The sequence below is a fragment of the Typopeltis vanoorti genome, chromosome 26, assembly GCF_054136105.1.
Source record: "Typopeltis vanoorti isolate ZY-2024b chromosome 26, IOZ_Tvanoo_1.0, whole genome shotgun sequence".
NCBI lineage: Eukaryota > Metazoa > Arthropoda > Arachnida > Uropygi > Thelyphonidae > Typopeltis > Typopeltis vanoorti.
Window position 1 is genome coordinate 31,639,084 of NC_143574.1, and position 27,074 is coordinate 31,666,157.

The window sequence follows — 27,074 nt, forward strand, 5'->3', positions numbered from 1 at the left end:
AAAATAAAGAATAATAGTTAAAATAATAATTATTAAATAAAAATAATAGTATACAAAATAATAATATGTAATAAATAAAACTTTTTTTCTTTAGTTCGGATTACTGGAGGGTTCGGACTAAAGAGGTTCGGATTAGCGAGATACCACTGTGTTTCATTTCTAAATCATTTAAAGTTTTATAGTTAATTCAAAGACAACATTTATGGATGCTCTTTTAATCTGCCAAAATGTTATAAATGTGCATTAATTGCAGCAGTTTGGATTGTTTATTAAAATTTATTATGATTATTATTTTCATGGCTATGTTGCCTATTTTCGTTTAGGAGTGCTCCTTTTTCACAATGTCATTGGCATTGACTCAAAACTTGGGGCATTACTGATGTGTTATAAAAACCGATATATGAAGAATAATATAGGAGGAAAAATTTGGACATACATTTTTGGATGTTGTTGGCTGTCTCTTGCATTCCTGGCAATATGCATTCATCTGCTGTTAAACTGGTAAAGGAAAGGGGGGGGTTGGGAAAAGTGAGGTAAAGCAATGTGGGGGGGAATTATTTGAAAAAACCAGTTTTTTTTTTATGTATAATAATAATAATAATAATATTATTATTATTAAGGGTGGGTAGAGAGCATTTTGGGAGGGGGGTGAGAGAAGGATCTGAAAATAGAAACTATTTTGGGGGGGAAGAAGAAGGATTGATGCGAAAAGGTCAGGGGTGGGATTAACAGCGTGCGAGCCATTAGCCATTCAGTACTGGGGGACGTGCATTGTTTAACCTTTATATCAATGACATTGTCAATGGATTGCAGGAGGATATTCAGTTGTTTGCAGATGATGTGAAGCTAGGAAGGGTTATCAGTAATAGTGCAGATGTGACAGCCCTGCAAGAGGATTTGAATAAACTAGACAGATAGGCGAATGAATGGTGGTATCGGTTTAATGCAGCAAAATGTAAAGTCTTGAGTTTGGGATATATCGATGAGAGGCTGCATACCTGATTGGAGGAGCTGTACTGGAGGAAGTAGGGAAGACAAGATATCTGGGGGTGATGATTGACAGAAAACTGAAATTCAGGGAACATATTGCAAAAGTAGTGAAGGTAACCCAGAGGATTGCTGTAATAATGAGAAGGATGCTGACCTGCAAAGATAAGAATTATCGTTACATTGTATAAGACCCTGATCAGATCACACTTAGACTATTGTTCTCATATTTCGTCCCCAGGATTTGAAGGGGATAAATTAACTGTGGAAAGGGTACAGAGGCAGATAAAAAAAGATTTCAGGTTTCAGGACTGTACAATGTTAGTTATGAGGATCGGCTGAGGGAATGTGGACTGCAGAGTTTGGTGGATAGAAGAAGGAGAGGCGATATGATTGAGACTTTTAAACTGTTAAGAGGTGGTTACAGGGTTGACACTGAGGATTTCTGCTTGGTGGAACAGCGAGAAGGAGTGATGACAAGGGGCCATCCCTGGAAGTTGCAAAAGGAAACTGTGAGCAAGAGGGTGAAGAGTGGTTTCTTTGCATGGAGGGTGGTTGAACTGTGGAAAGCAATGCCTAAAGAGAGCAAGAACGGTCAATGAGTGGTATGATAGACTGCGTTTCCTAGGAAGGACCTCCCATGATGAGTCTTTTGACTCCATGGAGGCCTGAATAATAATAATAATACTCTTCATATAATGATGTAGGTGCATAGACATGTATTATTGATACATTTATACCTATAAATTATGCTATTTATAGGTTTAAAATCCATCATCACATATCTTTTGACAGTTTTATGAATCAAAAAAATTAATTCCCTCTTCTCCACTTTGTTGCATTCCCCGAATAAAGCAAAAGGCTTTCCTCATCTATAACCAATTCTCCTGCATGTGGCAGGAGAATTGGTTATAAATGAAGGAAACTATCTCACAAAGTCCCATGACAGAGTGAGAGTTTATATTCTTGGTATTAGTCATTATCATCAATGAAACGGATTGAGTTTTTGCCACCAACTCTAATTCCAATACCATAACCAATACAAATTCTATGACCCATAATTAAAGCCTGCTATAATAATTTCTCAGCCATTTCACTCACTGTACTAATCTGTTGATGCACGGCATCCATATCTTTCTGAACTCCCCACCCCAAATTCATACCAGAAAACAGTATTTTATGCTCTTGACCTCAATTCCTCAGATTGTCTCATCTTCCTTAGTCCTAAAATTGCTAGTTATAGCTTTCTTTAGTAGCATTAGTAATATCTCACCTCCTCTTCTATTACCATCCTATCTTCCCTGAAAATATAATATCCCTGGCGTTCCATTCCTATATGATCTTTTGTTTACTGAATCTCACTGATGCTGATAATTTTTGGTCAAGTCAAGCAGACCAATGCCAAAAATTCCTTTCCTTTATATCTGATGCATCTGGTATGTGCATTTCAACATTCCTTTGGACTCAGAATTATGCTTATATGATCAAGGAAAGCTTTTTTCTTCATAGGAAAAGTAATATAATATTTATTACTGAAATCCAAAAATCCAGAAGGTGCTGTATAATTAAATATTCTTTAAGTACAGCCTAACAAAACTAATGCTGATCTTACTGAAGGTATTTAAGTTTAAAATAAGGATTAAAAAAATGAAGTAAAAATTTCATGCAATAATAAATTTTAATCTAAATTTATGAAATTTTAATTTTACCTTTTTGAAAGTTTTCCAAAATAGCTTCCTTTTCCTCATAAGCCTTCTTAATTTTTTCGTACTAAAATAAATGAAGCATTTACTTATCTGACTATTTTTTTTTTTTTTTTTTTTTACAGAATACTGTGAAAAAGAGTAGTCTTTACATGCAAAAATTTACAGTTAATTTGCAGATTGAAATTATGCATACAATTCTTACCAAAATTCTTCTGAAAATTTATATACATTTTTAGTTTTGAAGTTCAACAATAATAAAACATTTTAAGGAAATTGCTGTTTAAGATGTTCTTTACAGAAGATTGTCAAGCATGGACCATTTGAGTACAGCATGGTTTGTTAAATGAAGATGAGTCTAATGTACTATAATCAATAAAATTACAGATAAGGATTTCTGATCAGTGAAAGAAAGTCATTAATGGACAGGAGGGAATATAGATGAAAGTACAGAGCCCGAGATATTCTGACATTGATAGAGAAATCCGGAGAGGAAACAATCCATGACACACAGCAAACAAAGAGAAAGAAAACTGGCGACTCAAATAAACATGTGGACCATAAGATGATAGCTTGGCCTTTGCTGGTCTGGTTAGCCATGTGGTAATGATCCTGCTCTCCTACTAATAGGCCATATGTTTTAGAAAGCTTTCTTTGCTTGGATACAAAATAAACTATACATACAAGAAATTACATTCTTGTTTTAATGTCTTTACCTATGCATTCAAATAAAACTGGGTGTGAAGTAACTTGATGACTAGGCTACTTATATGTAGAGGCTGTTGACTTTACAAAAAATTGACTCAGTATCCATAATTCATAGCCCACTTTATTTCAAATGTGTATATTGCTATACATCACGAGAAAAATTATTACAAGTTGAAATTATCTTCATAAAAGCCAGTTTTGGATTTTATTGAGATCTCATCAATGGAATGTTAAAGATACCAAGCAATTTTAAACCTGGTTTTACTCCATTTTTTCCAAGTAAGCAAACAGACAAAATGTCAAGTTTGCACCTGCAATTTATGCAAGACTAGCTGATCCCACAGGTAGTGCAAGACCAAGGCAACTCGTGGTAAAAGAGGAGCAAGCTCTGATCACTAATCTTAATATTTACCGTTAAAGATACCAAGCAATTTTAAACCTGGTTTTACTCCATTTTTTCCAAGTAAGCAAACGGACAAAATGTCAAGTTTGCACCTGCAATTTATGCAAGACTAGCTGATCCCACAGGTAGTGCAAGACCAAGGCAACTCGTGGTAAAAGTGGAGCAAGTTCTGATCACTAATCTTAATATTTACCCTTAATGCCAAAACACATCTCCAAGAAGGGGATGTATGATGTTTTGTATTAAAGGCAAGGGGCCACTACCCAGACCGGTTTCGACCTTTATTGAGGTCTCATCAGTGGGAGCTAGGCTAGAAATACCAAGATTTAGTAATGCAGAGCTTGTAAGTATTTTACCAAAACAAGTTACCATAAGGTGTTATAACCTTATTAAATAAAAATCTCGGAGGAGATATAGATGTAGAAAGTATTTTTTTAACTTGGGTATAGTTATGTTAAAAATTGCTTGGTATCTTTAACATAACTATACCCAAGTTAAAAATACTTTCTACTTTCCTCATCAATGGAAGCTAGACCCAGGAAGATACTTCTGGTAATATATTTCTAATATCTATGAAATTGTCTCCATTGTATGAGTAAGTTTATAAATATATATAAGATTTGCTTTTAAAAATATTATGCATTACATAAATGCATAAATGGGATAGTTTCTATAGCAAGTTAAATGCAGAATATCTAGTGTATTTAAATTTTATGAATCATACTGTGGTGGGCATTATCTACAAAATCAAAAGAAAACAAAGGCAATCACTACATTTTTGCCATGTAGGTTCTTTCCCTCTCCAGGAATAAAAAGTTGTACTTTCATATAATATGATAACCCTTCTGTGAGCTATATTTAATATAACTTTTTTCTTAATTTGATTTTGTTTAGGGCACATACATTTTTTTTGTTTGTTTTTGTTTAATTTGTTTTTTTTTTAATTAGAAATGGTTTGATACTGTGTTTGAATTATGAATCTGATCTTTAAACTTGCAATGATTTTATTATTATTATTACCACCCCAAGACCTTATGGAGTCAAAGACTCATCTGGGAGGTCCTTTTATCACACACACAGCTCATCATACCATGTTTTAAACACATTCAAACTCTTTGCAGACACCACATTCTCAGGCAAGGCATTCTAATCATTCACAACTCTGCACGAAAAAAACCTGCCTTTCACTTCCCTACTCACACCCTCTTTATACAGTTTCCAGGGATGACCTCCGGTTCTCCCCTGATCTCTCACTATTCTCTGTAAAACTTCTCCAACATTGATCCTATAACAATTCCCTACCAACTTGTAGGTCTCCATCATATCTCCCCCTCTTCCTCCCGTTCACCAGACTCCACAAATTACATTCTCTCAATCTCTCCTCATACTCGACATTCCAGAGGTCAGAAACTACCTTAGTCAGTCTCCTTTGCCTTTGGACCCTTTCCAACATCTCTTCATCTTTCTGAAAACCCAGTGACCAAATCTGGGCACATTAGTCCATATGTGTGGTTTAATCAAAGCCCTATACAACAGAACAAGAATCTCCCTACTTCTACACGTCAGTGTCCTCTGCATCATTCCCAGAAACCTTTGTGTTGTCTTCACAATTTTGGCGATGTGTCCCCTAAATTTTAGATTCCCCATCCACTATCACCCCCAGATCTCTCATTTCCTCTACCTCCAACAATATATTTTCACCAAGCATAAATTCTGCATCCCATCTTTGTTTTCCAAATTTTAAAACCTTACACTTTGCAACATTGAACTCGCATCCCCATTTCCGTGCCCAATCACTCAATCCATTCAAGTCCTCCCGTAAGGCCACAACATCTTCACTACACTTCATGGTTCGTCCCAACTTTGCATCATCTGCAAACAACTGAATATCTCCATCCAAATCTTCACCTATATCATTAATATACAAGTTAAACAGCAATGGACCTAAAACAGACCCCTGAGGCACTCCACTAGTGACTTTCCTTTTCCTGGATATCGTTTCCCCCATACACAACTTGTTGATACCTATCAGATAGCCCGTCTCCAATCCAATGCACCCATCTAATATCCAACCCCATCTGCTCTAGTTTGACTGTCAACCTATCATGAGGTACTCTATCAAAAGCCCTTGTGAAATCCAAGTAGTATATTACTGTGTATCCTTTTCCTCTGTCCAAGGAAGCAGTCAATTTATTGTAATAAGTAAGTAGATTACTAAAACATGACCTCCCTTTAGCAAATCCATGCTGTCCATCAAAAGATTATACCATTGTTGTCAACCCAACTCTGGATACTAGTTCTCACAAGCTTCTCCAACAACTTAACCACAACACCACCTGACACACAGACAGGCCTATTGTTTGATGCTCGAGTTCGATCACCTCCTTTATGAAGTGGCACAATCTTGCCCTCCTTAGGAACTTGACCGAGTGCAAGACTCATATTAAAAAAATATCAAGGCAGGTGTCAACTCCCTGGCACATTCTTTCAGAATACGTGGTGATATATTACCAAGTCCCACAGCTTTATTAACATATAGTTTACTCAACTCCCCATACAATTCTTGCTCACCTACAGTCAGTCTCTCCTCCCCATCATCAACTACTCTCAATTCCTCCATGAAGTCACATTCACAAGATTGAAAGATCTTTATGAACTGCTCATTAAGTATCTCCACCACACATTCTGCATCAGCTGTCTTTATACCATTTTCTCTAATCAATGTCATCCTTCCATAATTATTCTTTCTTTTGCTGGCCACACATCGAAAGACCTCCTCAGGATTCTTTTTTGGCTTCATTAGCCAACTGCTGTTCATACCTCTCTTTAGCTACCCTCACCAACCAAGTCACCCTCCTTGCTTGGTAAATTTCATACATTGGTATTAATTGAGCCCTCTTGGGAATCGAGGAAGGCTATCCATCACCCTAAACAGTTGTCATACCTTCCCTCGAACCCATTCACTACCTCTAAAGGCAAAACTATTCCACTCAGTCACTGCTCTGCGAGAGAAAAATCTAGCTCTTACTCCTTTCTTAACTGCAAACAAATTTAACTTCCATATATGCCCCCCATGTTCTCTCCAAACCTTCCATATAATGAAAAATTTCATCGATATCCTATAATGCCCATTCAGAAGTTTGTAGACCTATCATATCACCTCTTTTTCTCTTGTTAACCAGACTCTGTATGTGGACTGCAATCTGTCCACATAATTGAATTCCATAATCCCAATATAATCTTTGCATCCTTTCCATAGCTTCTTTTATCCTACTGGAAACCAGCAGACCAAATCTGCATGCAGAACTGCAAAGCCCCTTATCAAGGTCTTATAAAGAGGCAAAATGATTTCCTTATCCTTACATATCAAGGTTTGGATCAACATTGCATTTATCCTCTGAGTTATATTCACATCATCATTCTCAACTTCCAAGGATGCCCTCCATAAAATGAAAAATTCCATTTACTGAAATCCTGTATAATCCTTTCCAGAAGAGTTTGTAAGTCTCAATCACATTACTCCTCTTTTGCCTGTTGATTAGTGTCTGTGCAGCCTACAAATTCTCACTCTAACTTCATAATTAGTATTTCACTATCCTGATATTTTTACTCTCCTTTGCTCTCTCCATAACAAAACCAAGAGACCAGACCTACACACAATACTCCCAGTGAGGTCCTATCAAAGCCTTATAAAAGAGGCAAAATGACTTTCCCCTCCAGGGAGTCCAGACTCATCGAGGGAGAATGTGCCAACAGCATCGAATGATTGATCCCCTTCCAAGTGCGTTCAAACTTGCTTAACTTTTTGTGAGCCATTAGTAGCAGAGGCTCTACCTCGACCACCTTTGCTGGCATGTCAAAGTCAAGTTATACATGCCAAAGTTTGTTTCAGCATTGCAATTATCCTCTGAGTTGTATTTGCAATCTTTGTTATATGGCCCTCAATTTCCAATCTACTAAAACTCCAAGATTCTTAGCCTTACAATCCTACCAATATAATATGACATAGGATATTGAATCACACCAAAGTGCATGATTTTACATTTACCAAAGTTGAACTGATAGCCATTTTCACATGTCCACAACTCCATTCAAATCATTCTGCAAGTACTGCATATCAGCTGCACACTCCTGATTATCATGCAGGTGGTTGCAGCAATTGACTGTATCACCCATAATACTATAACTAAATTAGATATTTATCTGTAACACATCTATTTACATCAATTAATGCCTGCTCTTTTCTCACACATGCCAGTCATATTATTATTGCACCCTACATGGAGTCTGCAGACTCATCTTGGAAGGTTCATTCGACTGACAACATATTTATCTTACAAAATCTTAAAATCCTTAACACTCTTTGCATTAACAACACATTCCACAAGATTTTTTATTATTAACATACAACACAAGATTTTTTTACACGGAGAATGATTATTCACTGATAATTCTGCACGTAAAAAATCTACTCCTCACACCCTTCTTCACCACACTCTTGCATAGCTTCCAGGGAAGATCTGTTTTTCCCCTCTCACCTTCTATTCTTTTTATAATCTCATCTGGATTAATCTGATAAAATCCTCTCACTAACTTATATGCCTCTATCATGTTGTGGAGTTTGGTGGATAGGAAGAAAAAAGGTAATAACCTTTTTTCTTCCTATCCACCAAACTCCATTTTTCCACATTTCTTCAATCTCTCTCTCTCCACAGCCAGAAGTTTAAATCCAGATATTGTCTTAGTCACTTGCCTCTGGACCCTCTCCAATATCTCCACATCACACTGAAAACCAGGTGACCAAATTTAAGCATAAAAGTCCATGTGTGGTCTGACCAGTGCTTTATACTGTGGCATATTAACTTCCTTATCCCTATATGTTAGAGTACTTCTTATCATAGCAGCACTATGACATGCAGCCTTTGCAACACTTGAATATGCCCTCGAAACTTCAGTGTACTGTCAGCCATCACTCCCAAATCTCTAATCTCATCCACTTCCTGCATTTCAGCACTATTGATATAGTACACAGAGTTATTTTCTGTACCTCCAAAATGCACAGTTTGCATTTATTGACATTAAAACCACAACCGCACTCCTTTGTTCAAGTCAAAAGTCTGATCTTCGTGAAGGAAATTAATGTCAGCAGTGCTACTTATAATTCTCCCCAACTTTGCATCATCAGCAAACAACTGAAGATCCCCAGTCAGTCCACATGATATATTGTTTACAAATAAGTTAAATAACAAGGGCTCAAGAACAGAATTCTGGGGCATCCCCCCCCCCTTTTTTTGAGACATTGCTCCATCATACACAACTTGCTGGTATTGTTCAGAGAGCCAATCTGCAATCCATCTACCAATATACTATCGATTCCCACTTCTGCAGCTTGTATACCAACTTATCATGTGGTGCTTTTGCAAACTGACAAGAATATCCGATTCTCTGTTATCTAGTACACTTGTTACGCCATTATAAGATGATAACTGAATGTTTACAAAGCAAGGTATGACCATTATTGTGGTTACTGTGAGTGTTTGACCTCCCAAGGTGAGTCTTGACTCAATGAAGGTTTCTAAATAATACTTCCCTCAATATGTCTTCATATCCAACACTAACTAAAGCAGTGTCATGTTTCTGCAATTTTGTCTAGAACCTCATCAATATACCCAAACCCCCTTGAAATGGGTTACTAGATCTGTGCACAGAATGTTATATTCTGTTAAAAGCCTCAAACCTAACCTTCCTTTAGCAAACCCATGTTGTTCTTTGAAAAGACAGATTTGTTGTCAACTCATTTCTGTATCTGAGCTCTTACCAACTTTTCGAAAATCTTCACCACCACTCCAGAAATGCTAAATAGTTGAAAGTTAGACACATCGGTCTTTGCGCTATCTTTATGTGAGAGGATTATCATACAATCTTTCTACTCCTCTGAAGTCTTCCCTGTTTTGAGAAATCATACATTATACAGTCTGGTAAAAGGCATAGCTAATTCAGCTGAACATTCTTTTTAGCATGCTGATATCTCATCAATCCCTACTGCCAAATTTTTATTCAGTTTATGCAACAGTTCTAGTATATCTCCTTCATATACTCAAGTTTATCCAGTGAAAGGGTAGACCTGAGCTCAATATTCTGGGTGTGTGTTCTCAGCAACATGAGCACTCATTAGTTGAACTATTTCTTTGGCATCTGTCACCTGCATTCAGTAGAGTTTTCCTTTCACATTCATTCTTTGTTTTACTTGCAATATAACAATAAAATTCTTTTGGGTTGTCTTTAGCTTACAGAGTGGTTTTTCATAGTTGCACTTAGCTTTCTATATAATATTTGTAACTTCTGACCTGCAAATGGTATTCCTTGCACACAGTCTTTTTCATAAGAATCTCTTGGATAATAAGAATGCACATCCATTTCATTTCTACCCTATTTATTCTACAAAATCATTTAATTTTTTTAATGCATCTCATGCACAGCTCGCATCCTTCGCATCTAGTAACCAATACCATGGGATAGTACCTAGTATGCACCTCAGTTGATCATGTTCTACTTTGTAGTTTAGCATGCAACCTTTTCTAAAAACATCCATATACTTAGCCACTTTCCGGATCAGTATAGTACTGATCACTGTCACCAACCAGAGGCAGAACAGTCATGTTTTAACCAAAATCCACTCTAACATTATAAAAGGTTTAACACTCTTTGACCCAGAGTTCCTTGTGTCATGCATGCTGTTTGAAGTAGTTGTCTTGCAACAGCTCAATAAATTTGGTTTTATTCTTTTCATGAGATTTCATTACCACCCAATCAATCTTTGGATAGAGTCACCCATGATGATTACATATTTTGCACCCATCATGTTTATTTTGTAATAGATTTCTCTGTGACTTGCAAATGATCTACTAGGTCTGTAACACATCTCACTATGTATCTGATCGTGTTTGACCTCGCCTAACACCAGATGGCTTCAAACTCACTGCCACATGAAAAATTGTCACTAGTATTGCAGTTACTTTCTACCCTAACTGGTCTCAAATCATCTGATATCATTAGCAGCACCCACCCTCTCCTATCTTGTTTATTCTTCCTAAAAATACTGTACCCATTACAATCAATATATATATATATTTGATTAAAATTTATAAGGCAGAACACCAGAATAAGTTGATAAAATTTATTTTTTTACTTAATAACATGATGTTTCATCCCAATTGCATGGGTTTCTTCAGATGTAAATAAACAAAACAAACTAGTAGACAAAACAGTAAGGACTAACAAAAGTAACAGCTGTTCTGCAGTTATACAAAAGAGACTGATTTTTTTTTAATTAATTATTTCTAATTGTTCCAAATGTTCTGTGTGTTTATGCATTCATGTGAACGTTCTTGATTAATGAGGCTAGGATGTAGTATTCAGACAAGTTAATACTTTGGGTGATATTTAAATGTTTAGTATTTAATGCTATTTTTAAAGATTCCCACACTTTTCTTTCTGTTGTATCTTCGCAAATGAGACATCAAGTTTTATGGGATAAATCGGAACTATTTGCACCATTGCTATGATATCTTTGCAAATGAGACATCTTGTGGGTCAGCTGAAGAGAGTATATGCAATGACAAAGCTGAGGCTTCATTTCTATGGTATTCAATATCTCAAACATGTTCTTCAATGCATTATTCAATTTTTTTTCAGTCTGTCCATAGTAAGATGACCAGCAATTGCACCATAGCTGATAAACACCCGGATATTGAAGTGGGCTATGTCAAGGGTTTGTGGATCTTAGTAGTGATCTCCTCTTGATAAAGGGGGGTAAATACTACTTTGATTTTATATTCCTTAAGTATTTTTGCTAGTTTTATGGATACACAGCTAATATATGGGAGCATAATGAATCCTCTGTTTTCTTCTTCATTAGAAATTTCTCTGGTCTCTTGTTGATTGAGTAGTCTGAAGTTCTTTCGCTAGTTCATCCTCGTCAGCGATGAGTTGGTGAGCTCTTGCTCCTAGTGTGGAAATGAAACACACACACACACCTCTGAGAGTCAGGTCTCCCTAATACCTATAATCTGAGGCCCAATTTATTGAGCAAGGTCATGAATCCAACCCCTTTGTTCTTAATTTCTTGGCATTTGTGTACAGACATAAATTACTGCCAGGCTTTTTTCCTGTTTGTTTATTTCTGAAGTCTGCATGATCCAGTTGAATAACTTTTAGATCTCTATTCCTATCTAAAGACTCGCTTGTGCAGACATCCTTGCACATACTTAAGTCCACACTAGTAAAATAGACAATCATCCTTTTTTCATAATCACTTCCATGATAGTGCAAATTTGTATCACGAACAGAGTTGCAGAACTCGGTTGTTCTTGAATGCTAATTCTCACTATTCATCCCATCATGATCTAGTTTCCCTGACTTTCTGTATTAGGTCTCACACAATAAATAATTTCAGACTCCAGATATTAAATTCAATCAAGTGCAGGTTGTCTCTCCCTTTTAAAATCCCCCCCCTTCAAACTCACTCCACGCAATCAAAAGCTTGCAACCATTCTTTTTTCTCAAAAGCTTAATAAGGCCTACACATGAAATTGTTTGCATCATAGCTAGTCTTAATTCACTGCTGTTATATTTAAATAATATCCTAATGGTTTTCAATTTTTCATGCTTTACTTTCCCTTCCTCAGTCAAATCATTTGTTCCATATCAGAACTACCATCTCTTATTTTTCTTTTTTGTGTTTCAATTACATTCATTAAAATTTTAAATTTTAGCACATAGAAAATGCAAAGTAGTAACACAGTCATCAATTTCAAGTTTTATAATTGAACCAACATGCCATATAACATCCTTTTTATATTCAACTTTACTCACTAGATTGTCATCACAAGACTCCATGGAGTCAAAGACTCATCGAGGAGGTCCCTTTGTCATACACACAGTTCATCATACCTTGCTTTAAAACACATTCAAATTCCCTGCAGACACCACACTCTCAGGCAAGGCATTCCAACCATTCACAACTCTCCATGCAAAAAAAACCTGCTTCTCACTTCCTTGTTCACACCCTCCTTATACATCTTCCACGGATGACCTCTAGTTCTTTCCTGATTTCCCACCATTTCATGAAAAACCTCTTTAACATTGATCCTATAACAATCCCTTATGAACTTCTACATCTCTATCACATCACCTCTCTTTCTCCTATCCACTAGACTCGGTAAATCGCATCTTCAACCTTTCCTTATATTCAACATTCCACAGGCCAGAAACTACCTTAGTAAGTTGCCTCTGGACCCTTTCTAACATCTCTTCATCCTTTTGAAAACCATGTGACCAAATCTGTGCACATAAGTCCATGTGTGTCCTAATCAGAGCCTTATACAATGGAACAAGAATCTCCTTACTTCTACAAGTCAGTGTCCTCTGCATCATTATCAGAATTCATTGTATTGTCCTCACAATTTTGGCAATGTGCCCTCTAAATTTTAGATCATTATCCACTATCATCCCAAGATCTCTTATTTCCTCCACCTTGAACAATATATCCCCATTAAGCATAAATTCTACATCCCATCTTTGTTTCCCAAATTTTAAAACCTTACATTTTGCAACATTGAACTGTCATCCTCACTCCCGTGCCCATTCACTCAATCTATTCAAGTCTTCTTGTAAGGCAAGAACATCTGCTCTACTTCTCATAGTTCACCTCAACTATGAATCATCTGCAAACAACTGAATATTCCCATCCATCTTCTTCAACATCATTAACATACAGGTTAAACAGCAATAGCTCTGAAACAGATCCCTGAGGCACACCACTAGTGACTTGCTTCTTCAGAGATATTGCTGCCCCATACCACAACTTGCTGATACCTATTAGATAGCCAATATTCAATCCAATGCAATAGTCTAATATCCAACCTCATCTGTTCTAGTTTGACTATCAACTTATCATGCAGTAATCTATCAAAAGCATTTGCAAAATTTAAGTCTACTACTGTGTATCCATCTTCTTTGTGCAATGAAGTCATCAGCTTATTGCAATAATAAGTAGATTACTAAAACATGATCTCCTTTTAGCAAATACATGCTGTCCATCAAAGATAATACCACTGTTGTCAACCCAATTCTGGATCCTGGTTCTCACCAGCCTCTCCAACACTTGAACCACAACAACTGACATACAGATAGGCCTATAATTTGATGATCGAGTTCTATCATATCTCTTATGAACCAGCACTATCTTGACTTTTTTCCACTTCTTTTATCTTATGTCTTATGCTTTGTTGAGCTGTTGTTTCTCCTTTTGCTGTTTAACTTTCTCGACCTTCCTATGGCCCTCTAAATGCCTCAACTTCTTGCAATTCCATGTTGTCTATGTAATAATTTGCTTTAATCTTGAGATTACTAAAGTTAATTTATCTTCAATCCTCATGTTTTTCTTTAGTGGGATCAACCTTCCTGTTCACAAGTTCACTATTTACGTTAGCAATCCTTTTTTTTTTTTTTTTTTTGCTGCTTTATTCTCGTGTATTTCTGGCACCATACTGCACCTACTTAATATTGCAATATCTCAAAAAAAAAAGTTATGAAATACACAAAAAACATGAAATCAATAGTACTGCATTATAATATCCAGGGAGAAAAAAATATATTTTAAGAAATTTAAAGATTTCAGAAAGAAGGATATTGATAAAAAGGAAGGTGACATCAAAGCTTATCATGATATCATTATTATCTAAAACTAAAGTTTGAATTAAAGATTTGAGTTGAGTGGAATTTTTAATTTAAGAAGAATGACATAAGCAGGGTTAAGGATTTAGCTAACAAACATAGACATCCTTTCTCAAGCTATGCTGCCTAGAAGAAACCTCTAACAGTCAACTCCTCTCTCTTGTTGAAAATTACACAAAAGATAGTAATATAGTAATCACCAAACAAGGATGATTGTACTGTTGTCATATATAATCAGAAAATGAATATTCTGCTCGGAGACTACGCTATTTATAATATCCACTTGATTATGATCCCACTATTTCTCAAAAGAAAACATAAATGGCTTCTTTAAATGTCAAATCTTGGTCTCCTAAAATAGTTAAAAAAAAACTTGAATCATTTAATCCCCCCCCCCATTATATAAGGACTGCCAAAAGAAAAGTTTCTTGTTCCAACAATTCATCTTATGGTCAAACTTGGAGATCTGCAAACATCCTCCTAGAAGAACATCTGCCACCATAAGTATGGTCAGTCAGGCTTGTTGATCATGCCTCTGATACCTTATACAGAATCAAATGAAGGAAAAAAAAAACTATTATATATGCTTCACCATAAAAAATACAAAATTTGAAAAGACTTATTTTTAGAATCAGCAGCAGATTTAAAAAACTGACTAATCTTAATAAATATGGTTATATTAAACTTCCCAAGATTTGGGAAACTAATACTTATATTTTCTGCCCAACACAGCTAAGGCTAGCCAACAGCATCCATAGAGGACACCCCCATCATAGTACTTTAGGCTTTCAGTCTAATCCACTGTAAATTTGTATGTGTTTTTTTTGCAATTTTAATATTGTTTCCTTGATAATGTCTCAGTGACTGAGATGAAATATGAGTGATTAAATGTGTTGTTTAATTATTTATATGTATTGTATTTATTCCATTAGACCTCATGAGTTTGATATGAATATTAATGTTATGGAAAGGCTGCAAGAGAGATATCCAGTCATTTTCTGATTACAATGCTAAGTTGGAGAGGGTGATAAACTATCAATGATACTGTAATCATGGCTGAAGCAACTAAGGCTATGAAACAAATACATTCTCCAGCTAGTCTGTTCTGTGTGTGTGAGGGTGGGTGGGTGGGGGGGGAACCTACAACTCGAGACCAGCAACTCCCCTTCAGAAAACTGTTTACAAAAGGAACTCATTTATTCTCTACATTTTCCTTTCCAATGGCTACAATGCTGAAAAGATCAAATTAATTGTTCCTTCCAATCAGGTGGTCTCATACTTACTCCCAGTCACTGCTAATCCTAATCTCCTAATTCAAACCCAAGGAATGTTGCATTTTCTTTGCGACTGTTACAGAGGTGTTATGGATGATAAGGAATGATTCTGATATTGAGTTCCTGCAAGATGAGTTGAATAGACCAGGAGTGTTGAGAGATAACTGATACCAGTTCAGTGCAGTCAAATGCCAAGCTATGCATTTTGGTTTGAAGAAATTCCAAAAGGAATAATTATTATATGGATGATATTATTCCAAGAAACTAAATAGGCTAGGGATCAAGATTCACATTGCAAAAGGTGGAGAGAAGATAACAGTGATAGTGAAAAGAACATTAACATAAAAATAAGATACTGCTGCGTTGCTTTATAAGGACTTGTAAAGAGCCACACAATGATATATGATCTACTATGCTCAGAAGTAGTCTCCAGGAAACACTGGAGAAGGGTACAGAAGTAAGTAGCCAGATTTAGGCTCCAAAACAGGTCTCCTGGATTATCTATCTTAATCCACCGACAGTACTAAATGTGTTAAAGGCTAAATTCACCACTTTTCATTGATTGAACTACCATTAAAAATTACATTAGGACTGAAATGCTGAGCATGTAGAAGGAGATTAAGGGAACAACGATTACAAACTCTGACAAATAGTTAGAAGCTAGGAGTTATGAAGACTAGTAAAAGAATTTTATAGGATATAAAAAAAAGGGATAATTTTCATTATATTGTGGTGGAAGAAAAAGATAGAAAATAAAGGATCATCCCTGGAAAGTGCATAAGAGTACAGTTAAAGCATGCAGGTTGGTTTTCTTTGGAATTGGAATGGATTGCCAGTTGTGAATATATCATTTGAACAATCATAAAAAAAATTACAAAGTAAAAAGACCTTATATATCGGCATTAATAAGTAAAGCTATGTCATATTAAGAATAAATGAGCAGTTTTATTATGTAGGAACTTTCTGAAACATTTAACACGTTCGCTGCCAATTATGAGTATACTCTTAGTTGGTAAACCAGCTACACAAGCCAGCTATGAGTATACTCGTATGATGCTTACCACCGTCAATGAGATTACTGTACTGACCTTGAAGAAGTGAATATGCTAGGCTTGTGGAGCTAGCATCAAAACTGTGTACTCCAATAGATGGTATATGCTCTGCACAAGCCAACTACGAGTATACTCGTATGATGCTTACTGCCAGCAACAAGATTACCATACTGACCTTGAAGAAGTGAAATTGCTTGGCATACGGGAACAGACTATGCCGAAGTAGCGTGGCAGTGAACGTGTTAAATTGTGATGTCATAATAAAAACTAATGTGGGGATATTATGCACATTATATTATTCATGGGAATAATATAATAAGGGGATATTATTCAGAGTGAAATACTACTTCTCAGACTTTATTTTAATGAACTAAAAACTTCAGTCATCATCATCATCAAATTCCTGTTATGTACCCTCAAGGGGTGTACAGGATATGATAGTACCGCATGAAAAATTTACATCATTATTAATTTCCTATCTACAATTTTCCTCCATATCAGTCTGTTGCTTGTCAAGACTCCAACATTATTATCAGATCTTATATTTCTATCATCTAAGGCACTTTGGACCGTATCAATCCACCTATATCTTGGTCTTCCTCTGGGTCGTTTTCCTACCAACCTGGCAGAGAACACTCGTTTTGCTAATCTTTCCTCGCCCATTCTGTTTAAGTGACCATACCACCTGAGATTAGCTCTGCTGACGCATTCCTGGATGCTGACAATGTCAAGTTCTTTCCTAATACCCTCATTTTTAATATGATATTGCCATTGATGCCATCTGTTCACGCCTATAATCTTTCTCAGGACTCTCATATCTGCGGTCTCTAGACTTTGGTCAAGTGTTTTACTTCTGACCCAGCTCTCAGATCCATAAGTTAAAACTGGTTTGAACACTGTCTTGTATACAGTTAATTTAGTGTTCCTACTAATTTCTCTCTTATTCCATATGAATTTATTCAATTGATTTCCTACCATACCAGCTTTGCTGATTCTGTTGTCTATTTCTATATTTAATTTACCATCTTCAGTAAAAATCGTGCCTAAGTAACTGAAATGTTTCACTTGTTCCACAGGTTCTCCATTCACAACACAGTTGACATTTTCAATGATTCTGCCTATTTTCATTGTCTTTGATTTTTTAATGCTGACCTTCATACCATATCCATTACAACAGCTATTAAATTTAGTCAGAGAATCTTGCAGACTTGTAGCGGTTTTATTTAAAAGTATAACATCATCCGCATAGAGCAAAGAGCTGACATTAACATCTCCAATTTTGATATCATTTTTAATGCCACTTTCCTTCATAATGTGATCCATATAGATAATGAATAACAGAGGGGATAATGTACATCCTTGTCTCACACCAGATTTAACATTAAACCATCTTCCTGTACTTCCTTCAATTCTAACTGTTGACTTACAACTCAAATAAAAACTAAGTATTGCTTGATATAATGCCCCATTGACGCCATATAACTGTAGCGTATTGAATAGCTTCTCTCTTGGCACCTTGTCATATGCCTTTTCCAAATCGACAAAACTTAAATACAGATCTCTGTTATATTCCCATGCTTTCTCGACTATTTGTCGTAAAGTGAAGATCTGATCCTGACAGCCTCTATTTGGCCTGAATCCAGCTTGTTCTTCACCAAGCTTTTCTTCCACAATTCTTCTCAACCGTTTCTCAAGTATACTTGCATAGATCTTGCCAGGAACACTCAATAGGGAAATACCTCTGTAATTCTCACATGCAGTTTTATTTCCCTTTTTATATATGGGTACTATGAGAGCTCTACTCCAATCATTGGGAATTCATCCCTCTATCCAGGCCTTCTGAACTATGCAGTGCAGCCACTGTAAGACTCTTATACCATCATACTTTAGCATTTCTGGTCGAATATCATCTACATTAATCTTCGATAATCCACATTTCAAGCCTTTGATGGCTTTTTCTACTTCAAGTATGAATATGTATTCCTGACTGCATGCCTGGTCAGTGTTTTTTTACCACTGTGCTGTCATCACTGCTTGTTTCATTTAGAAGTTTTTCAAAGTAATTACTCCATACTTCAAGGATATCTTTTTCTCCCGTTTTTCATGTCACCTTTATCATCTCTAACTCCTTTTACAGCACACTTTCCTCCATTGCTAAGCTTCTTCAACAACCTCCAGAATATTTTGCCACCTTCTTGATATTTATTTTCTATATTCTTGCCAAAGTCCTCCCATGACTTTTGTTTAGCTAGTTTTACACAGTGTTTAGCATTCTTGCATTTGTCTCTATATTCTCTAAGAGCACAAGCTGACTTATTTGACAGAAACTTTGAGTATGCTTTCTTCTTTTCCTTCACCGCCTCTTTAACTTCCTGTGTCCACCAGGGAGTTCTGATTTTTCTATCCTTACAGACAACCTCACCACATGCCTTTCTGGCATAATCAATGTTTTCTTCAGAGTTTGCCACTGAATCTCCAAGGTTTGATTCCTGTTCTCAAACTCTTTCATTTTTTCTTCAATAATCTTTGTGTATTACAGTTCACATCTGAGAGCTGCTCAACTTTTATTCGCTTTAAAACTTTCTTACATATTATTCTTTTCAATATGAAATTCAATTTTATCTTGCTCAAGACTAGATAGTGATCACTTCCAATTTCAAATCCTCTGTACACTCTGGTGTCCTGCACCAGGGAGAAAACATCACTATCAACAATAACATAGTCAATGAGACTTTTCTTATTCCTAGCCTCTTCTCTCCATGTGAATTTGTGCACATTTTTATGTTGGAACATGGTGTTAGTAATAACCAGTCCATGTCCTGAGCAGAAATCCAACAGATATTTGCCATTATTATTAGCTTTGCTCTTTTCTCCAAATTTTCCCAAAATATTTTTGTATGTCTCACAATCATTTCCTACTCTACTATTTAGATCCACAACAAGGACCAACTTTTCATTTTTCATTGTATCAGTGGTTTTTTCTAAAGCCTCAAAAAATTCCTCCACTTCTACCTTAGTAGAACCTTCTGTGGGACCATAGGCACAAATGAGTCTCATTGTCCAGTTCCCCATTCTCATATTTGCCCACATTACTCTACTTGAGACTGACTGCCATTCAAGAAGATTAGCCTCGTATTTTGTGTTGAATACTATGGCTACTCCTTTTCCCTGATTGTCATTGCCTGAATATAACATTTTGTATTTATTGCTCAGAAAGATCTCACCAGTTTTTGTCTTTTTTGTTTCAGTCACCCCGATTATGTCGATCTGGTACTTATCTAGTTCCTCAGCTAGCTCCATTTCTTTGCCATTCAGGCATCTTACGTTGATAGCACCGTTTAACTCTGGTGATGTTGAGTTGGGGTTTGTTTTCAGATTTGTTCCAGTAGCTGACTTTTCGCTGTTCGCCCTGGTTCCCTGGCGAAAACAACAGGGGCCTTGTTTAACCGAGCGATGCCCCAGCCAGCATGAAATTTTGTCATGTTGTACCATCATTTTTAATTTTGGTTTAACCAATAAGAATACAATTTGGTCGGCTAAATCCCAAATTGTCAGCCCATCCTCGTTCGTTCAGTATCCAAGTAGATACCCAACAGGGTGCACCACGAGAAGGTGAGGATTGGACATTAGGTCAGAAGTCCTGGTCGGTTCTCCGCATTCCTTTAAAGGCTATGTGGAGGTCTCCTCTCAGTTATACAGCTTTGACACTTAAGCGCCCCTAAAAAAATATATCATGGAATCTTCCATATGAATTCAAATTAAACAAAGCCCAACTAACAAAAGACTCAACAATGAGCATGTGTCAACTATATTTGAATAGAGTAGTACATCTAGTTCGAACTGTTCTAAAGTCCTAATGACATTTTTTATACATATAATAAAAAAATTAACCAGGGAGGGTTTTGCAAAGAATAACAATATCCCATAAATAAAATGACGTAATTTCATCAAATCTGTTCAGAAGTTTCATATGAAGACTTCTTTTATGCAGGACTTTAATCTCTTTCCAAAGAATCCAAAACTAAACGGCTGGCAACTGTGGATCATCATTACACATGGGATGATAATACAGGTGCCAACGTTTTGGGAAACTGGCAACACAGAAACTCCATAACCATTGTTCTTGTTTATAAGAGATTCAGTGAAGCTCTTAGATGAGATGGTGGTTTGATAAAAATTTATTTCTTATGCTATCAATAAATCCGAGCATGGTGAGTGATGTCGATTAATAAGTTTTAACGTTCTAGATTTTTGACAAGGATGTCATTCTTGCATACAATTTGCTCTTAAAATTGACACCTCTGTAGCGCAATTGGAAGAACGACGGTACATTGCGCCCTTCAATTGGAATAGGACTAAGTTCGATTCTCGTAGCGACGGAGGAATCTTTATGTGGACTTTTTCAATCGAAGGTGAGTTAGCCGATCTCATATGGAGGTAGCAGGGTTTTTCCTCCTGGAAACTCTGGTTTTTCATCCTGCATACAGACAAATCGGCCCTTCAGAACACAAGCAATTTACAGACAGAAAATACTAGTTGTGGTGGTGGGCGGTAGATGGCGTTGATTGGTGGAGGTTCGGTGTAGTGGTGGAGATGTATAGTGGGTGTCCTCCCGCGATTAGTCTTCGGACTCCTTGGAGGTTTCAGGAATAATAATAATAATTAATGCAGACCTGTGTATTCTTCATCAGCCGCATAGGAGACTTCAGTTTTCTACCATAGAAAAACTACAGTGCATTTTATTTCTATGCTTGGTCACTACTATTTTTGTCAATCTGACACTATTAAAATTCTTATCCAATGAGCTTGCTCACTGTGCTCTACTGAAGCACTGTTAACACAAGAAATAATTTATTATTAAGTATTCATTAATAAATTACTTATCTTCTTATTTAACAACTTCACTGAGTCTTTTGTAACGAAGGATCATTAACAGTTTATGGAATTTCTCCATAGCTAGTTTCCCAAAAACTTTTCAACCATATTGCTATCTTATGTCCAAATTTCTTAATGAAATCTCTAAATTACTTAGATCCACTGGTCTCAGAGTGGCATTCCACCCAATTAATGAACTTTCTTCTTTTTTAAGGCTGTGAAAAGGACAAACTCTTCTCTTTGGTCCATCCTTGGCATCTATCAAATTTCTTGCACTTTTGGTGTATCATACATACTGCAACTAAACTAGCAGATTTGAGGTTGTTTGTCATGAACATCTAGACTATATTACATTCCAAGAGCAGAAAAAATATGGACCTGATCATGCCATCTCCTCCAAACATGATTTTTTTTGGAAAAAGAAAGGAGTTCTACATAAAAGCAGTTTTCTTACTGAGTTGTTGTATAAAAAAAAGCTGTCAATTTTTGTCACATTGCTTCAAGGATAAACAGATCTATTATTATTATTATTATTACGTGACACCTCCTGAGAGTCCAAGGACTCATCGAGGAAGGGCACCTACTCTATCACTCTCTGTCTCCATCCCTCAACTACCATCATCTACCACCCACTAACACTACTAGTATTTTCACAGACAATCACAAACATCCATGCCCACGGCAGGATTCGAACCCGCAGCCTTTTGGCTGGAGAGCGGATACACTAACCACTCAGCCAACCAGGCTGGCGACTTAAGAATCTAGACTCAAGTTTCTCCTTTTATGGGAAAACTTTCTTCACACAGCCCTTCTTAAGTAACTTTTTAAAAATGCCTTTAAGAATTAAGAGCAGTTTGGAATGATATTTTCTCATTTTTGAGCGTTTGTGTTACTTGTGCCTCATTTTAATTTTGAATCCACACTGATGATGCCCATGATACTCAGATAAAAATTTTATACAATTAAAATTCTTAAGTGTTCCATTATATTAATTTTTTAATGTATTTTTCAGAGGTGTAATTGACATGGCATTGCAAAGCAGTATCTATAGCCTTAAATTCTTTCATTGAGAGCTTCATAATTTAGCATGAGGATTTAATTGAAATCATACCGCTGCTCAGCTGCTTAATGATCTCATTGTGAGGCAATTCTTGGGTATTTATTTTTTAATCTTAAGTGTGCATAACTATCATTTGAAAACTCATGCTAAAATGAAATTACTTGATTAAATCATTCATCATTATACACATTGAGTTCATCTGTCAAAAAGTTCTGATATTACTATAAATTATATATTTAAAATAAAATTCCAAATTCTGATATTACTAATTTCCTATGCTTCTTATCATTCATGAGTTTTTTGTTTTGTTTTTTTCTTTTACACAGAGAATTCCACAGTGTTAGAAGTCGCTCTTTCTTCCTCGTCTTAGCTATGTTATCAAATTATTTAATCCCAAATTCTGGGAATTGAATTCCATATAGCTTTCATTTTAAATATGAGAATTTGTCTGCTTTGGATATAGAAAATTGGAAAAAAAAAAAAAAAGTTTCCCCTTTGCTTTGGAATGAACAAAGACTTCTTTGATATATATATATATATATATATATATATATATATATATATATATATATATATATATATATATATATATATATATAAAATGCATGATGCTAAGTGAATGACTTGCTGAAAGATTAAAATGTTAATTCACTTCCTGTTCATTTAGGAAAGTATAGTAGCAAGAAGTTAGATGCATAGACGTAGCTTATGCTATGCAAAATGAGAAAAAAAAATCTGAAAGCCTAACATTTTAGTACTGAAGTCCAAAATTGTTGAATTATACTGAGGCACCTCTCACAAAAGTTTCACTACTTCAGAATAGTGCATATCAAGTGGCTAAGATTCCAATTGTAGGCATCCTTTCATTTCTCTTAGGTTCGGTGTAGTGGTTGAGACAGTTGTAGGTGTCCTCCCGCGATGAGTCTTCGGACTCCTTGGAGGTGTCATGAATAATAATAATAATTTGATAGTAAAAGCATATAATTAAATCTCTTACCTGATTTTTGAGATCTTGATTCTGCTGCTGAAAATCATGGCAATCTTTGACAACTGTTTGAAAAAAAATTATATAATTATTAACAAACATTGTTTAAAACATTTGATGTAAAAGAGGACAAACAATTATTCTTAAATTGCAAACACCAGAACTTAATATATAAGTATGTTGAAAGTTTTTCTGCTTCGTTATATTATAAATTAAGATGCCAAGAAAACACCCCTTGAGGGTGCACCCCACGTCAGGAATTTGATGATTCTGATGATGAGAAATTACATTCTTGACTTCATCCTTTATCCAATTGTAAGCAAAAAAAGTTTGCACGTGAAGTAACTTCATGTCAGGGCAATTCATATAATATATGCATTATGGGATACTAAGGCAATTGATATGAAGTCATTAGCATCTCTATGTCAGTTGTCCTGTCATGAAGTTACCTCATGTGTAAACTTTGTTTGCTTACAATTGGATAAAGGATGAAACCAAGAATATAATTTCTTGGCATCTTTAATTTTTAATAAAAGTACGACAGTCAGAAGTTGGATCATATCATTTTCTGATAAGTTAGAAAAGGATCCGATTTACCTGAAGCAGCACATTTTGAGAAAATATTTTTAATTTCGTTCTGATTATTTGCGAGGCTTATTAAAATTAAACTGACACAATTAACAACAAAAATGATTTTTTCTATTATTTCCACATATACATATTCTCTTAAATCAGATGCCTCTGGACCCTTTCCAACATCTCTTCATCCTTTTCAAAACCAGGTGACCAAATCTATGTACATCAGTCCATGTATGGTCTAATCAGAGCCTTATACAATGGAACAAGAATCTCCTTACAAGTCAGTCTAACAGATAAGCTTAGGTGTTGATGGTTATTCATGACTTATTTTTCACGGTATTAACAACACCACAAACACTTTTTTTTTTTTTTTCAACAAAGATGTTTTATTAATGCTATCAACCCAAACGTTAATAAAACATCTTTGTTGAAAACAAGTGTTTGTGGTGTTGTTAATACCCTGAAAAATAAGTTACAAGTCAGCGTTCTCTGCATCATTCCCAGAATCCGTATTGTCCTCACAATTTTGGAAATGTGTCCTCTAAATATTAGATCCTTATCCACCATCACCCCAAGATCTCTTATTTCCTCCACCTCAAACAACATATCCCCATCAAGCATAAATTCGACATCCCATTTTTGTTTTTCAAATTTTAAAACCTTACATTTTGCAACATTGTCATCCCTACTCCCATGCCCATTTGAGTCTTCCTGTAAGGCAAGAAGATCTGCTCTGCTCTTCATAGTTTGCTGCAACTTTGCATCATCCAAATCTTTCCCAATATCATTAACATACAGGCTAAATAGCAATGGCCCTAAAACTGACCTCTTCTGGGATATTGCAACCCCATACACACCTTGCTGAGACATATCAGACAGCCAATCTCCAATCCAATGCACTAGTCTAATATCCAGCCCCATCCAATCTAGTTTAACTATCAACTTATCATGCATTAATCAAAAGCCTTCGTAAAATCTAAGTATACTACTGTGTATCTGTTCTCCTTTGTCCAATGAAGCCATCACTTATCGAAATAAGCAAGTAGATTGAACATGACTTCCCCTTAACAAATCCATGCTGTCCATCAAAGATAATACCATTATTATCAACCCAATTCGGATGCTAGTTTTGAGTAGTCTCTCCAAGCCTTTAACCACAACAACCGACACACAGGTAGACCTATAATTTGATGCCAGAGTTTTTTCATCTCCTTTATGAAGTGGCACAAAAGACTTGGAAGTGGAAGAGTTACTGAAGGGCAAAAAAAAAAAAAAGGATAAAATACATTTGCATGAGAGTGATGCCAAAACAGAAGCATTAAATGGAAATAGATATTAAAATAGAAGCATTTCAACAGGATAATTATCAAATGCAAACATGGCATGGGGAATGTGAATGGCTCATGTGGTCAACAGAAACATAATAAAACCTTCCAAATTTAATAGTCATAAACACACATGGATCTAACCTCAGTATTCATTTCTAGACTGCAAACCTCACCTACTTTCCTGATGAAAACCTAATCCCAAACATTATTCATCTCGGTTTTCCCAATTACAAAGGGCTTTCTAAAGTTGGATTCTCTAATTTACCTACCAGAGAATATCCAATTCAGAATCTCCTGTTTTGACCTTCTTTGGCTAAAAATCTCCCTGTCTCCCATTCTATCAAATTCAATCCATTCTCTTCCACTCTCCATCAACAATTTTGAACTTAATTTCTTCACTCCAGCTTTCCTATCAGTGAGGCATCTTTCTTATAGATTTTAATGATTACAACACCAACTGACTTTCCTTCACCAACTGCACAGATCAAGCACAGACATTTGTCATCACCAATGATTTCACACAAACTGTTCACAAGCATAACAGAATATCAGATAATCCTAACCACTCTCCAAACACTAGATCTTTTCCATACAGGCACTCTCATCCACGTGCTGTCTAGCCAGTGCTGGATTTACATATAAGCTAAAAAAGCTACAGCTTAGGGCCTCGCAATCTGCCGGGGCCTCAAATAAAAAAACAAAAAAATATAAAAAAATATTCGCAGAAAAATCACTCAAATGAAGTCAGACATATCACGATAATTTCTAAATAATTTTAAATATACAAAATATAACAAAAGAAGTTTTTTTCCCTCTCAAAAACGTATTAATTAAATTACTAATTATATGGAGAGCCTAAGGCTTCAATTCAGCGACATGAACTTATTTAAGTTAAGGGATATTACATCCCATATTGTTTCTTAGCCGAATAAGAAACTCGAAGAGTTTCATGCCGAATATAGAAACTATATAAAGTTCGGCGATTCCAAGCGCAAGCAAAATACCTGGATAGTGCAACACCTGACCCATTTGGTAGTGCAAACTGAGGCAACTCATAGTAAGGATGGCCTCAGTTTGCACTACCAAATGGGTCAGGTGTTGCACTATCCAGGTATTTTGCTTACACTTGGAATCGCCGAACTTTATATAGTTTTTATATTCGGCATGAAACTCTGAGTTTCTTATTCGGCTAAGAAACAATATGGGTATGAATTAAAATTTTTATCTTTAATACCTAAATAATTTTTAATTAATTTTTAAAATCATTATTTAGAAAATAAACGCATACTTTATTTTTTTTTAATAAAAATTAAAAGACAATATATTTTCATATATTAAAAAGGCATATATATTTAAAATTTTTCTGGAGGCAACCAGGCAACC

The 27,074-nt window shown here is 35.7% G+C and overlaps 1 protein-coding gene across 1 annotated transcript in view; it reads right to left on the bottom strand.

The window, feature by feature from the left end:
• LOC150092461 (shootin-1-like) overlaps positions 1–27,074 on the bottom strand; it is a 253,303-nt gene that overhangs the window by 190,363 nt on the left and 35,866 nt on the right. Inside the window, exons 2-3 of the mRNA XM_090414949.1 lie at positions 23,797–23,849; positions 2,697–2,757 (exon numbers count right to left, since the gene is read on the bottom strand). Of these exons, the coding sequence (XP_090271075.1) occupies positions 2,697–2,757; positions 23,797–23,849 (114 nt within the window). The remainder of the gene's footprint in view (positions 1–2,696; positions 2,758–23,796; positions 23,850–27,074) is intronic.